General features: G+C 43.2%; 2 protein-coding genes across 3 annotated transcripts in view; both read left to right on the forward strand.

Annotated features, from left to right (window-relative positions):
* Window positions 1-2,553, forward strand: part of ENTPD8 (ectonucleoside triphosphate diphosphohydrolase 8) — a 35,138-nt gene extending 32,585 nt beyond the window's left edge. For both annotated transcript variants that reach the window (XM_056538322.1, XM_056538323.1), the window contains exon 10: window positions 254-2,553. In XM_056538322.1, coding sequence (XP_056394297.1) covers window positions 254-433 — 180 coding nt within the window. In that variant the 3' untranslated portion in view covers window positions 434-2,553. The remainder of the gene's footprint in view (window positions 1-253) is intronic.
* An 11,930-nt stretch (window positions 2,554-14,483) lies between these two features.
* The window catches only part of LOC130291434 (ectonucleoside triphosphate diphosphohydrolase 8-like), a 28,749-nt gene continuing 27,794 nt past the window's right edge, over window positions 14,484-15,438 (forward strand). Inside the window, 1 exon segment of the mRNA XM_056540153.1 lies at window positions 14,484-14,537. The gene's annotated coding sequence lies outside the window, so the exon portion shown is untranslated.

Genomic DNA, 15,438 nt, shown 5'->3' on the forward strand with positions numbered 1-15,438 from the left:
AGCAGTCATCTCCAAACTGTGGCTCTCAAAATGTTGCAAAACTACAATTCCCAACATGCCCGGACAGCCAACGGCTGTCCGGGCATGTTGGGAGTTGTAGTTTTTCAACATTTGGAGAGCCACATAATTTTAGGGTGTGGCCTAAAATTCAATGCTGTGCTCCAAAATTTGCGAACATTTTTGGTTTGAACAGTCATATAGTCCAAGAAGTCTTCTACTGTCCCTCACGTCTACTTTTTTTTCACTTTTATAGGCGGCAAACACCGACATTGGCTGGACGTTGGGCTACATGCTGAACCTGACCAACATGATCCCATCCGAGGCCCCGTCCACCATGAAAGTACACAACCACAGCATCTGGGCGGCCGCCATTTTCTTTATCGTCTTCAGTCTGGCTCTTGGGTTGGTTATGCTGATCTTATATTTCCGATAGCTGACACCTTTCACACCACTATGTGAAATATGAAGGATGGACCAAGATGAATACCAGCATACACCTCATAGACTATAGAGTATGGACCAAAGTTGACTGCACAATCTCATGTCTCTTCTGACTTGGGGTCCACACATTGTAGCGTGCACGGTCAGTACGGATACAAGGCATCTACCTGACCTTCCTTTTCTCCCTTTGGATCCTTTTACACAACGCCGTGCGCTGAGATAGGCCTTTCCTCTGAGCCATGTTGGCCCCCGGCAGTACTCAGTCAGTGTCAGGACTTCTGGAAGGGATCCTGGATCATAACAGACTTGACGTCTTTCCATGCTCCACTTTCCCAGATTGTCATCTTTGAGCTTCACCAGACTCGATGGAACTGGAAATAATTAAGAAATAGAGGAGGATGTGGGAGGAAAATGTAGACTACACAACCTTAGAGAAGGAAGAAATACTAACAGCAATGGCTATTGTAGATACATAGATGGAGGGGGTGGGGGGGTCTTTTACCAGACCTCTGTCCTGTTCCAGGAGGACATGGTGCATGACCATTCTTCTAGTCAATGTAGATGCATAGAGGAGAGGGGCTTCATAGCCTTGATGGGGGCTTGTTCACCAGAATTCTGTCCTGTTCCAGGAGGACATGGTGCATGACCATTCTTCTAGTCTATTGTAGATGCATAGAGGAGAGGGGCTTCATAGCCTTGATGGGGGCTCGTTCACCAGACCTCTGTCCTGTTCCAGGAGGACATGGTGCATGACCATTCTTCTAGTCGATGTAGATACACAGAGTAAAGGGGCTCCATAGCCTTGATGGTGGCTCCTTCACCAGACCACTGTTTTGCTCCAGGAGGACATGGTGCATGACCATTCTTCTAGTTTATGTAGGTACATAGAAGAGAGGGGCTACTTAGCTTTGATGGGGGGGGGGTGTCTTTTACCAGACCTCTGTCCTGTTCCAGGAGGACATGGTGCATGACCATTCTTCTAGTCAATGTAGATACAAAGAGGTGAAGGGCTCCATAGCCTCAATGGGGGCTCTTCCACCACAACTCTGTCTTGTTCCAGGAGGACATGATGCATGACTATTATTTTAGTCAATGGAGGGGAAATACACAGGTCCACCCTCCCTTGTTTTGCTAATGTTGTGATACCTCTGCATAAAGAGATATGGTCAACCTGAATTGAACACTCACTTCCCCAGCTCAAAAGGTATATACACAAATCTTGGATTCCACCACAAAATCTAGATACGTAGACGACATTTTTATGTCCCATGTGGAAAAAGTTCAGGAAATGGAGCAAACATTGGGGGAGATATATCAAAACCTGTGCTGAGAAAAAGTTTACCAGTTGCCTATAGCAACCAATCAGATAGCTTCTTTTATTTTTCAGAGGCCTTGTTAAACATGAAAAAAGCAATCTGATTGGTGGCTATTGGCAACTGGTCAACTTTTCCTCTCCACTGGTTTTGATAAATCGCCCCCATAGTCACTATTAGACTATGTTCAGCCTATTAAAGCCAATAGGCCTGATGCCAACATGTTACGGCACATGTCAGTATCATGGTTGGACATGTTATCGACACACTGTAGCCAAATGTGTATGGTGGCCTCCCGACTCTTTACTGAGGCCAGGGTATGATTAGAAAGCTGAGGGGGTGTGAATCATGTTCAAGGGGGTGATTATTTATCTTGTAAACACACCCACTTGACACTAGCATTCACACCCCTTTTTTGTAGTAAAGTTCACGCCCATCTGACTATTAGATGAAAACCAAATAGTAAAACCTCGGGAACAGTGGAGCATAGCAAGGTAGAAATACTTTTGGAATTGACAACCAAGGCATTAAAATATTTTGAGAAAACCCCTACATTTTCTAACCACAGATCCTCCTTAAAAAAGGGTAATTTTTGCAAAATGTATTTCTATATTACTGCAAGAAGTCAACTATTGATATATGTAGTATTACCAGCGCTGAATGTTAAAATGACGCCCTATCTGCTGCTTCACTATATGTACGCCTCCCTGTATTTGCGTATCCAATATAAATACAAGTCAGAAATGTGATAGTGAGCGCTGAACGGGACTTAGATATGGAAATGTTGTGTTACCACTTCAGGCGTTTATATTAGCATACCTGTATATAGTGAAACGATTGTCCTCATGTGTGGCCATAAACAGGAACGAGTAGGAGCTGCTAGGTGATGGCTAAAAATGATAAAAGCATGTAAGTATTGGATATATATATATATATATATATATATATATATATATATATATATACTTCTTAAAGGGGTATTCCATGAAAAAACTTTTTTTTATATATCAACTGGCTCCAGAAAGTTAAACAGATTTGTAAATTACTTCTATTAAAAAATCTTAATCCTTTCAATAATTATCAACTGCTGAAGTTGAGTTGTTGTTTTCTGTCTGGCAACAGTGTGCAGTTCCCGAGACAAGCAGAGATGTCAGCAGAGAGCAGAGTAGAAGAGGTTTGCTATGGGGATTTGCTTCTAAACTGGGCGGTTCCCGAGACACGTGTCATCAGAGAGCACTTAGACAGAAAAAAACAGCTCAACTTCAGCAGCTCATAAGTACTGAAAGGATTAAGATTTTTTTAATAGAAGTAATTTACAAATCTGTTTAACTTTCTGGAGCCAGTTGATATATATAAAAAAAAAGTTTTTTTCCTGGATAACCCCTTTAATCTACTAAGAGCTGTAACCCACAATACCCATTTGGATATACCTGATAGACCTCCGTTCGGGAGTAACACCCTTTGCGCTTCTTATGCGGTATCATTAAGTTTTATAAATATTGATGCCGGCTTCTGATAAATATTGATGCAGAGCTACATAGGTCATTATTAGAGATGAGCGAACTTACAGTAAATTCGATTCGTCACGAACTTCTCGGCTCGGCAGTTGATGACTTTTCCTGCATAAATTAGTTCAGCTTTCAGGTGCTCCGGTGGGCTGGAAAAGGTGGATATAGTCCTAGGAGATTCTTTCCTAGGACTGTATCCACCTTTTCCAGCCCACCGGAGCACCTGGAAAGCTGAACTAATTCACACAGGAAAAGTCTTCAACTGCCGAGCCGACAAGTTCGTGACGAATCGAATTTACTGTAAGTTCGCTCATCTCTAGTCATTATTTATGAAACTATATCAGATGCCGGCATCAATATTTATAAAACTTTATGATACCGCATAAGAACCGCAAAGAGTGTTACTCCCAAACGGAGGTCTATCAGGTATATCCAAGAGGGTATTGTGGGTTACGGCTCTTAGTAGATTAAGAAGTATATATATATATATATATATATATATATATATATATCCAATACATACATGCTTCTATCTTTTTTAGCCATCACCTAGCAGCTCCTACTTGTTCCTGTTTATGGCCACACGAGGACAATCGTTTCACTATATACAGGTATGCTAATATAAAGGCCTAAAGTGGTAACACAACATTTCCATATCTAAGTCCCGTTCACTATCACATTTCTTACAAGCCAATTATTGACTCCAATCATCAGAGAGCTTCTTCGCATATCCTTCTTCCCGGAATTACCAGAAAAGCCTGATTGGCCTGAAAGCCTCCATAGGCCTTAAAGGGGTACTAGACATCTATAGAATAAGGGATAAGATGTCTGATCTCGGGGGCCCCACCGCTGGGACCCCCACGTGATCTCCGTGCAGACACCCGGCATTCTGAACATTATGGCCGTGGTCCTAATGTCACGCCACGCCCCTTCCATTCATATGTATGGGAATGCATGTGGCAGCTGTCAGGCCCCCTTCCCATATACATGAATTAAAGGGGCGTGGTGTGACATCACGAGGAGACGTGGCTCGACATCACGACCACGCCCTCCCGAACCCAGCATTCTAAACATAAAGTTCAGTAGGCCGGGTGTCTGCACAGAGATTGCAGGGGGTCCAAAACCTATGAATAGGGGATAAGATGTCTACCCCTTTAAAGGGGTACTCCGGTGAAAAACTTTTTTTTTTTTTTTTTGTTTTGTTTCTCTTTTCTCTGTTTTAGTTTGTGTTTTTTAGCTTTGTATATGGCCCAGTAAGAAACTTTTTTTTAAATATTTTTTGCTAGTTTTACAAATTGAAGGAAAGCGTTACTTGAATGCACACAATGACCGCTCCTATTACGTGAAATCAGATGTTTACAATGAACCTGTTAAGGTTTTACACCAATAAATAACTTCTCACGGTTTTGTACTTATTTCTCTGCTATTGAGATTCTTTAACGTGAAACCGATGGATGGAAAAAGTATTAAAAAGCAAAAGTCTCCTCCTCAAGATGCAAATATAAGATATATCTATCTATATCTATATCTATATCTATATATATATATATATATATATATATATATATATATATATGTTTATATATATAATTAATTATAATATTATATTTATTATATGTTACTGGGCAAGGTGATATTGGAAGCGCATACATCAGCTCTGCAGCAGGGTGAGTACTTTATGGCAGCTGCAATAAATAGGGGTCAATGGACAGAAAAGCAGAAGAGATGATGTATAGCGGTGGTCTCAAACTGTGGCCCTCCAGATGTTGCAAAACTTCAACTCCCAGCATGCCCGGACAGCCGTTGGCTATCCGGCCATGCTAGGAGTTAAAGTTTTGCAACATCTGGAGGGCCACAGTTTGAGACCACTGATGTATAGGCTCCAGGGACCAGAGGTGGCAGGGGGGCATCATACAGAGTGTTATCAGTACAGTGCAGGAAAAAAGTATTTGACCCCCTGCTGATTCTGTACATTTGTCCCCTGACAAAGAAATTATCGGTCTATAATATTAATGGTCGGTTTATTTGAATAATAGAATAACAAAAAAAAAGCCAACAAAAGCCACATTTCGCATAGGTTATGAATTCATTAGCATTTTACTCAGTAAAATAAGTATTTGACCCCTTTGAAAAACATAACCTATTACTTGGTTGGCGATCACAGAGGTCGGATGTTTCTTGGGGTCTCCACTAGGTTTACAGACATCTCAGGGGGGGATTCTGTCCTGCTTCTCTTTGCAGATCTTCTCCAAGTCATTAAAGGGGTGCTCCGGTGGAAAGTATACATATATATATATATATTTTATTTTTTTCAATTCAACTGGTTCCAGAAAGTTAAAAATGACCATATTTATCAGCTGCTGTATGCTCCACAGGAAGTTGTGTTGGTAGTTCTTTCCAGTCTGACAACAGTGCTCTCTGCTGACACCTCTATCCGTGTCAGGAACTGTCCGAAGCAGGAGAGGTTTGTGGTCAGATTGGAAAGAACTACACAACTTCCTGTGGAGCATACAGCAGCTGATAAGTACTGGAAGGATTCATTTTTTTTTTTTTTATAGAAGTAATTTACAAATCTGTTTAACTTTCTGGCACCAGTTGATAAAAAAAAAAAAAAAAAATCCACCGGAGTACCCCTGGTTTTGTGGCTGACGTTTGGCAACTGGAACCTTCTCCACAGATTTTCTATGGGATTAAGGTCTGGAGACTGACTAAGCCATTCTAGGACCTTACTGTGTTTCTTCTTCTCCTTCTTTGTTGCCTTGGCCGTGTGTCTTGGGTCATTTTCATGCTAGAATACCCATCCATGGTCCATTTTTAATGCCCTGTCTGAGGTCCTCACCAAGATTTAAGGGTACATGTCCCCATCTTTCATCCCTTTGATGCAGTGAAGTTGTCCTGCCCCCTTAGCATAAAAACACCCTCAAAGTTTCCACCTTCATGTGTGACAGTGGGGATGGTGTTCTTGGGGTCATAGGCAGAATTCCATCTCCCCTTCCAACACTGCGATTTGAGTTGATGCCAATGAGCTCGGTTTTGTCTCCTCTGACCACAACACTCTCACCCTGTACGCCTCGGAATTATTCAGATGTTCATTGGCAAACTTCAGATGGTCCTGTCCCTGTGTGTTCTTGAGCAGGGGGACCTTGCGGACACTGCACGATTTCAGTCCCTCACGGCATAGTGTGTTACCGATTGTTTTCTTGTGACTATGGTTCCAGCTGCCTTGAGATCATTGACAAGATCCTCCCGTGTAGTTCTGGGCTGATTCCTCACTGTTCTCATGATCATTCAGACTCCACGAGGTGAGATCTTACATGGAGACCCCAACCGAGGGAGATGGACAGATATTTTGTGTTACTTCCATTTGTAAATACTGGCACCAATTGCTGTAAATTTCTCACCAAGTTACTTGACGATGGTCTTGTAGCCCATTCCAGCCTTGTGTAGATCTACAATCTTGTCCCTGACATCCTTGAACAGCTCTTTGGTCTTGTATCCCATTCCATCCTTGTGTAGGTCACCATCTTGTCCCTGACATCATTGGACAGTTCTTTGGTCTTGTAGCCCATTCCATCCATGTGTAGGTCTACCATCTTGTCCCTGACATCCTTGGACAGCTCTTTGGTCTTGTAGCCCATTCCAGCCTTATGTAAATCTACCATCTTGTCCCTGACATCCTTGGACAGCTCTTTGGTCTTGTATCCCATTCCAGCCTTGTGTCGGTCTACCATCTTGTCCCTGACATCCATGGGAAGTTCTTTGGTCTTGTAGCCCATTCCAGCCTTATGTAGGTCTACCATCTTGTCCCTGACATCCATGGGAAGTTCTTTGGTCTTGTTGCCCATTCCAGCCTTATGTAGGTCTACTATCTTGTCCCTGACATCCTTGGACAGCTCTTTGGTCTTGTAGCCCATTCCAGTCTTGTGTAGGTCTACCATCTTGTCACTGACATCCTTAGGCAGCTCTTTGGTCTTGTAGCCCATTCCAGTCTTGTGTAGGTCTACCATCTTGTCACTAACATCCTTGGGCAGCTCTTTGGTCTTGTAGCCCATTCCAGTCTTGTTAAGGTCACCATCTTGTCCCTCACATCCTTGGACAGCTCTTTGGTCTTGTAGCCCATTCTAGACTTGTGTAGGTCTATCATCTTGTCCATGACATCCTTGGACAGCTCTTTGGTCTTGGCCATGGTGAAAAGTTTGAAATCTGATTGATTGACTCTGTAGACAGGTGTCTATTATACAGGTAACAAGCTGAGATTAGGAGTGTTCTCTTTCGGAGAGTGCTCATAATCTCAGCTTTTCACCTGTATAAAAGACACCTGGGAGCCAGAAATCTTCCTGATTGATAGGGGGTCAAATGCTTATGTCTCTCACTGTCCAACTAAACCGACCATTAAAATAATAGACCGATTATGAGGGAATTTAATATTTTTTTCCTTCACTGCATGTACAGTGTTGCATCTAGCAGTCATCTAAGCAACCCTGCAGACTGTGTCCCAGTCTGCACAGTAAAGTTGAAAAATGAGCTACGGAACCTGGAAATGTCACTCCACAGTGGGAAACTAGAATATTTCAGGTTTCCTTTGTATGGGAGAGCAAATTTTTATTTGACAGCGTTACATTATTATTATGTTCTTTGTGCCTGGTTCTAGCGGTTGGGGAATGTTTCTCATTTCTAAAAAAAAATAATTTGGCTCAGATCCAAGCACCTGAAAAACATTTCTGGGCTTTATCGTCGGTACTTTAAAGGGGTACTCCAAAAGTTAAACTGAAAGTTTAAGAGATTGGTAAATTACTCCTATTAAAAAAAACTTTAACCCTTCCAGTACTTATCAGCTGCAGTATACTCCAGGGAAGTTCCCCAGTGTTCTCTGCTGACACCTCTGTCTGTCTCAGGAACTGTCCAGAGCAACAACAAATCCCCATCCCCCGGCTCTGGATAGTTCCTGACATGGACAGAGGTGTCAGCAGAGAGCACTGTGGTCAGACAGAAAATAAATTTAAAAAGAAAATAACTTCCTGTGGGGCATACAGCAGCTAATAAGTACTGGAAGGATTAAGATTTTTATATGGAAGTAATTTACAAATCTGTTTAACTTTCTGGCACCAGTTGATTAAAAAAAAAAAAAAAAAAGTTTTTCACCTGAGTACCCCATTAAGTTCTGTGTGTCTCAATCTGTATGCCTCCAGCTGTTGCAAAACTATAACTCCCAGCATGCCCGGACAGCCTTCGGCTGTCCGGGCATACTGGGAGTTGTAGTTTTGCAACAGCTGGAGGCACTTCCCCAACCTGTGGCTCTCCAGCTGTTGCAAAACAACCTCCATGAAGCATGCTGGGAGTTGTAGTTTGGCAACAGCTGGAGGCACACTGGTTGGGGAACACTGGTATATGGTGTATGGGCATCTTTATTATTTGTTTCTGGGATTCACTGTGTTACGTTAACATTGATCATATCGCCCACGTACCGTCCACGTCGCACACGACTACTGGGAGTTGTAGTTTTTCAACAGCTGGAGGCACTTCCCCAACCTGTGGCTCTCCAGCTGTTGCGAAACAACGGCTGTCCATGCATGCTGGGAGTTGTAGTTTTTCAACAGCTGGAGGCACACAGATTTGAAAACACTAGTTAAAGGACAACATTGGCATCTTTCTGAAGTCACTTTATAGACAGCTGTATGATCAGAGGTCAGATGGTGTAAGATCTCATCATTTCCGATACATTGCGTAACCTTTTCGTTTTTCGTTTTATGGCGCTTGTAAACATTTAACACCAGTTCTGATTGTCCTGGGAATGAGGGGGGGGGGGCACCTGATTTATGACGGCAGAACATGAATTCCTATAAATCTGAAATGACATAAATAATACAATTCATTTCATCGTCGCTTTTAGTATATGGCGGAAGGAATTTCCTGCTCGGGACCTTCCCTCCATAATAAACCTGATATATGAGATGTGTCTCTGAAGCCATTTTACCCAACAGCCATTGCAAATCTCCAGCTACAACTTCACAGCGGTCACGTCATCACCATCATTATCACAAGCAAGGATTATAATGAAAGGCATCAACTATAAATAGATAACACAGGATCCACCATTCACAATAGGTAATGATCACAGCTCACCCTCCTAACACGGTGACCTCTGCAAAGGTCATAGAGCATGACCGCAACACTCTTCCATAGAAGTCAATAGGCAATAGTCTTACTTTTTCCTGCTCCCTGCACACTGACCTCTGCACAGGTCATAGAGAATGACCACAACACTCTCCCATAGAAGTCAATAGGCAATAGTCATAGCTCCTCCTACTCCCTGCAGACTGACCTCTGCACAGGTCATAGAGAATGACCACAACACTCTCCCATAGAAGTCAATAGGCAATAGTCATAGCTTCTCCTGCTCCCTGCACACTGACCTCTGCACAGGTCATAGAGAATGATCACACAACTGTCCCCTAGAGGTCAACAGGCATAGCTCCACCTTCCTGCACACTGACCTCTGTATAGGTCACAGAGTATGCCCACAACTCTCCCCTGTAAAAGTCTACAGGTGATGCTTAAAGCCCCTGATACTGCAAACCTCCAGATTGAAATTCTCATGAGAGAATCATGTTCCTCAAAGCGGCTCCTGAAGACTAACTCTCACCTAGTTTAAAAGCCCAGTGACAAGCTGTCTTCAGCACCTGTGCTGATCTTGGCTTGTCTGAAAACCTAGAGTGGCGCACTACTAAGCTGCTTTCATTACATAAAAATTAAGGCCTGATAACGCACTTACTAAAGCCCCCGGCAAACTAAATCTTGCCAGGGATTTAATTATTTCTTGATTTCTCATATCTCACCCAGCTTTCCCTGTGCTTCCTCAATCCTAGTATCAAGATATCATAAGTACCTTGGGGAAATATAGAAATCCCAGAAGACCATTACAGTCACTGTCTCACTTTTAACATATATATATATATATATATATATATATATATATATAGCTAATAAATAAATAATTACATAATTATTTATTTATTGATAAAGCTAAGCTAAATGGTGACCACTCCCTTGCCAGTCCATAGACTGCCACGATGTCCATAAGCTGTCAAGGTTGGGGGGCGGTCACCACTGTTCTCCACAGGGCATGGACCTGAGTGTTTGCCCTGTCGGTGGAGACCGTCCCATTGACAACATCATTATCATATCAAGCGCTGGAACTAAAGGCAGTAATGCCTGGCGGACAAAGGCATAGGAAGAAATAAATAAAAAGCGCCCAAATATGTAATGCAGAAGCTCCGCATGGATGCAAAGGCTGTCATTTTTTGTAACTTTAAGAGCTCCTCTTTTGTTTAAAAAAAAATTTCCCCTAAAATAAATCTGTAGTAATAATAAAGTGCTGCTAGGTGGCGCTGCAGCCTCCCAAGTGTTTGCAGCATAGAAGGAATTCAGATCACAGAAATCCAGCATCCTCAATACACATTCTCTATGGCAGTGTTTCCCAACCAGTGTGCCTCCAGCTGTTGCTAAACTACAACTCCCAGCATGCCCAGACAGCTAAAGACCCTATAGTGTCCTCCAGCCTAAAATGTTGCATCTGATTCTGCCCTAAACATCTTGGCTACAAGTGTGTGTTAAAGGGGAACTCCCGTGGAAAACTTTTTTTTTTTTTTTTTTATAAACTGGTGCCAGAAAGTTAAACAGATTTGTAAATCACTTCTATTAAAAAATCTTAATCCTTTCAGTACATTTTAGGGGCTGTATACTAAAGAGAAATCCAAAAAAGAAATGCATTTCCTGTGATGTCATGACCACAGTGCTCTCTGCTGACCTCTGCTGTCCATTTTAGGAACTGTCCAGATTAGGAGTAAATCCCCATAGCAAACATATGCTGCTCTGGACAGTTCCTAAAATGGACAGCAGAGGTCAGCAGAGAGCACTGTGGTCATGACATCACAGGAAATGCATTTCTTTTTTGGATTTCTCTTTAGTATACAGCCCCTAATAAGTACTGGAAGGATTAAGATTTTTTAATAGAAGTGATTTACAAATCTGTTTAACTCTCTGGCACCCGTTGATTTAAAAAAAAAAAAGTTTTCCACCGGAGTTCCCTTTTAATTCTATGGAAGCTGGAGAAGATGAGCCGCTGCCAGATACCTTTATCTATAGTAAAAACAGGACAAAATGTAACTTATCCGAGTCATTGTGCCCCCAACATAAGTCACTGGTGACCCCACAACTATTACACTGCTGGAGGGGGGGCTCATCCAGAACATCTACTGTCTATGGCAATAAACTCCAAACTATTGGGAAACTACAACATGCTGGGAGTTGTAGCATCAGCTGGAGAGCCACAGGTTAAGGAACACTAACCTATTCTGTATGAGGGTCTGTCAGGGCATGCTGGGAGTTGTAGTATCAGCTGGAGAGTCACAGATTAAGGAACACTAATCTATTGTCTATGAGGGTCTGTCAGGGCATGCTGGGAGTTGTAGTGTCATAAAGCCACTGGTTAAGGAACACTGACCTATTGTATATGGGGAGGGGTCTGTCAGGGCATGCTGGGAGTTGTAGTGTCATAAAGCCACTGGTTAAGGAACACTGACCTATTGTATATGGGGAGGGGGCTGTAAGGGCATGCTGGGAGTTGTAGTTTTGAAAGCTGGGGAGCCACATGTTCAGGAGCACTGACTTATTGTGAATGGGGGGGGGGGGCTTTCAGGGCATGCTGGGAGTTGTAGTTTTGAAAACTTGGAAAGACACAGGTTGAGGAACACTGACCTAGTGTATATGGTGGACTGTTAGGGCATGTTGGGTGTTGTAGTATTGTAAGGCTGGAGAACATTGACCTATTGTATATGAGGCTGTCGGTGCAAGCTGGGAGTTGTAGTTTCGTAAAGCTTGAGAGAGACCAAGTTTAAGAACTCAGACCTATTGTGCACTGGGCACTGTCAGGGCATGCTGGGAGTTGTAGTTTTACAACAGTTGGGCATCACCACTCTAGAGCAGCCTATAAGGTAGTGTTTCCCAACCAGTGTGCCTCCAGCTGTTGCAAAACTACAACTCCCAGCATGCCTGGACAGCCTCTGGCTGTCCGGGCATGCTGGAAGAAGTAGTTTTGCAACAGCTGGAGGCACACAGGTTGGGAAACACTACTGTAAGGGATCAAATTCTGCACCACTTCCTACTTCATTCTTTAAAAATAACCAGTTTGTGCCACAAAACCCACTCCGGAGCAGAATGCCCCGAGACGAGTCGGTGTGGATTGGGCCGCGGAGGTTCTGCAGCAGATGAGCTGTGTGACTTGTAATAGGAGACGTCGTAATTTTGTTTGCACCATAATAAGTTCGGGACAATTCTGCCATTGTCTGTGTCCTGTCTGCGCCGGGAGAAGGAGAAATTAACTTATTTAACCCCTTAGTGGATGCCAAGTTTACAATAATACAAGGGCACCATGGTGATGCCAACCCTGCCGGGCCTGATGTATAATGTACTAATACAGACTCTCAACACTCCCGTTACTGAGAGAATCGACCCACATCAATGCTTAATATTAGATAAAATAATAGTAGTAATAAAAATAATAATAGTAGTAGTAATAATAATAGTAGTAATAAAAATAATAATTATAGTAGAAATAATAATAATTATAATTTTTTGTATTAATAATAATATTATTATTATATATAATAAAAATGTATAATAATAATAATTATTATTATTATTGTTATCATTATTAATATTATTATTACTTGCTACATACCTTTTTTTTCATACCGCTATTTGCTTTAACCCCTTGAGCTCTTTTTAGGAAATCAATTCATTTACCAAATATTACTCCTTACCCCATAAAAAAAAAGCGACTCTAAAGTCTTAGCCACTAGGGGTCTTTCTTCTCAGCTGTCAGCTTTCCATTGCTTGTTGTTAGGCTCAGTCTGTCTCTAGTAACAGAGAGACCAAGACAGAACACAGGAAGTGTGGGAGGGAGGGGCCACACTGTGCCGGAATGGTAAATAAAGCCATGGAAGTTTTTAGTTTTATTTTTTTTATTGTTGCGATTTCAATATTGTGTTAGGTTTCCACTTGTTTTTCTTTTTCAAAAATGTCGTTTACCAACCTGCTTTCTTGTTTGCCACCCTGCTTTCCCATTGACCACCCTGTTTTTCTGTTTGCCCCATTTTTCCATTTCCCATCCTGCTTTCCCATTTGCCATCCTGCTTTCCCATTTGCCATCCTGCTTTCCTGTTTGCCACCCTGCTTTTCTGTTTGCCACCCTGCTTTTCTGTTTGCCCCGTTTTCCAATCCTGCTTCTCTGTGGGCCATTCTGCTTGCCTTTTGCCACCCTGCTTTCCCATTTGCCACCCTGCTTTTCTGTGTGCCACCCTACTTTTCTGTTTGCCACCCTGCTTTCCCATTGACACCCTGTTTTTCTGTTTGCCCTGTTGTCCAATCCTTCTTCACTGTGTGCCATCCTGCTTCTCTGTTTGCCACCCTGCTTTCCTGTTTGCCACCCTGCTTTCCCCTTTGCCACCCTGCTTTCCTGTTTGCCACCCTGCTTTTCTGTTTGCCACCCTGCTTTTCCATTGACCACCCTCTTTTCTGTTTGCCCCGTTTTCCAATCCTGCTTCCCTGTGTGCCATCCTGCTTTCCCGTTTACCACCCTGCTTTCTTGTGAATAAACGCTGCAGCTGAGTATTAGCTGAAGGTCAATCAGAATGTATTGTTTTCAATGGGATTCTGCTGCACCGCGCACACTGCGAAACTTCCACAGCGGACATTCAAATTGCGGACTTTGTGGAAAGGATGAACGTGTTTATTCTTTGGGACGTGCATTGGCGTCAATGGGGACGGCGCATGTCTGAGCGGTGCCGGCTGCACACCGAACGTCTGCACAGGATTTCACTGTAGTGTGAATGGGCCCTAAGCCTAAGATCTTCTGAGCAACTGTATCTAAGCCTATCATGTGTGATACCGTCTGCTTTATTGTCTCTAACATTGTGAACGTTAGGAAAAGTCAACAATGAGCAAAGTAAATCCCTAAAGCTGAGCACATGGGGGATGTGGAAGGAGACGATAATGGTGTCACCGCGCCACTTGGCAGGTCAATGTTTTGAAAACTTGTGCCAGGTAAAACCCTGTTGGCACCCGTCCTACTGCAGGGGATTGGATACCTGCTGGGAGGGAGGGATTGTCAACCTGCTGCTGTATCTCACACACAATGACACTGTATACACTGCACCTTGACCCCAGCGGAGAGGAGAGGTGGGGAGATCTCTCCTGCTGACGTTACCCAGGACAGGTAGGTTCCCTTCTCCGCTTCCTTGGCTTCTCTAACCATTCAAGTTTTAAGTTCCCAGAACAGATCTGGTTGTGTATATCAGTGGTCTCCAAACTGTGGACCTCCAGATGTTGCAAAACCACAACTCCCAGCATGCTATTTTGCAACATCTGGAGGTCCACAGTTAGGAGACCACTGCTGTAAAGCCAATCCCAGCACAAATCCAGAACCCTTGCTTTTTCTGATTTTACACTGTGGTAGGTGTAGTGTTGGCCATACTGACTGCCACCCTGCTTTCTCATTGACTATGCTGTTTTTCTGTTTGCCCCCTGTTTTCCCATTTTTCATCCTGCTTTTCTGTTTGCCACCCAGCTTACCGTTTGCCATCCTGCTTTCCTGTTTGCCATCCTGCTTTCCTGTTTGCCACCCTGCTTTCCTGTTTGCCATCCTGCTTTCCTGTTTGCCATCCTGCTTTCCTGTTTGCCACCCTGCTTTCCTGTTTGCCACCCTGCTTTCCTGTTTGCCATCCTGCTTACTGTTTGCCATCCTGCTTTCCTGTTTGCCACCCTGCTTTCCCGTCTGCCATCCTGCTTACCATTTGCCATCCTGCTTTCCTGTTTGCCACCCTGCTTTCCCATTGAACACCCTGTTTTTCTGTTTGCTCCCTGTTTTCCCATTTTCCATCCTGCTTTCCTGTTTGCCACCCTGCTTTTCCTGTTTGCCACCCTGCTTTCCCATTCACCATCCTGCTTACCGTTTACCACTTTGCTTTCCTGTTTGCCACCCTGCTTTCCCGTTTGCCATCCTGCTTACCGTTTGCCACCCTGTTTTCCAGTTTGCCACCCTGCCTATCCCGTTTGCCATCCTGCTTTCCTGTTTGCCATCCTGCTTTCCTGTTTGCCACCCTGCTTTCCCGTTTGTC

Source organism: Hyla sarda, chromosome 9 (assembly GCF_029499605.1).
Source record: "Hyla sarda isolate aHylSar1 chromosome 9, aHylSar1.hap1, whole genome shotgun sequence".
In the NCBI taxonomy this organism is placed as follows: Eukaryota; Metazoa; Chordata; class Amphibia; order Anura; family Hylidae; genus Hyla; species Hyla sarda.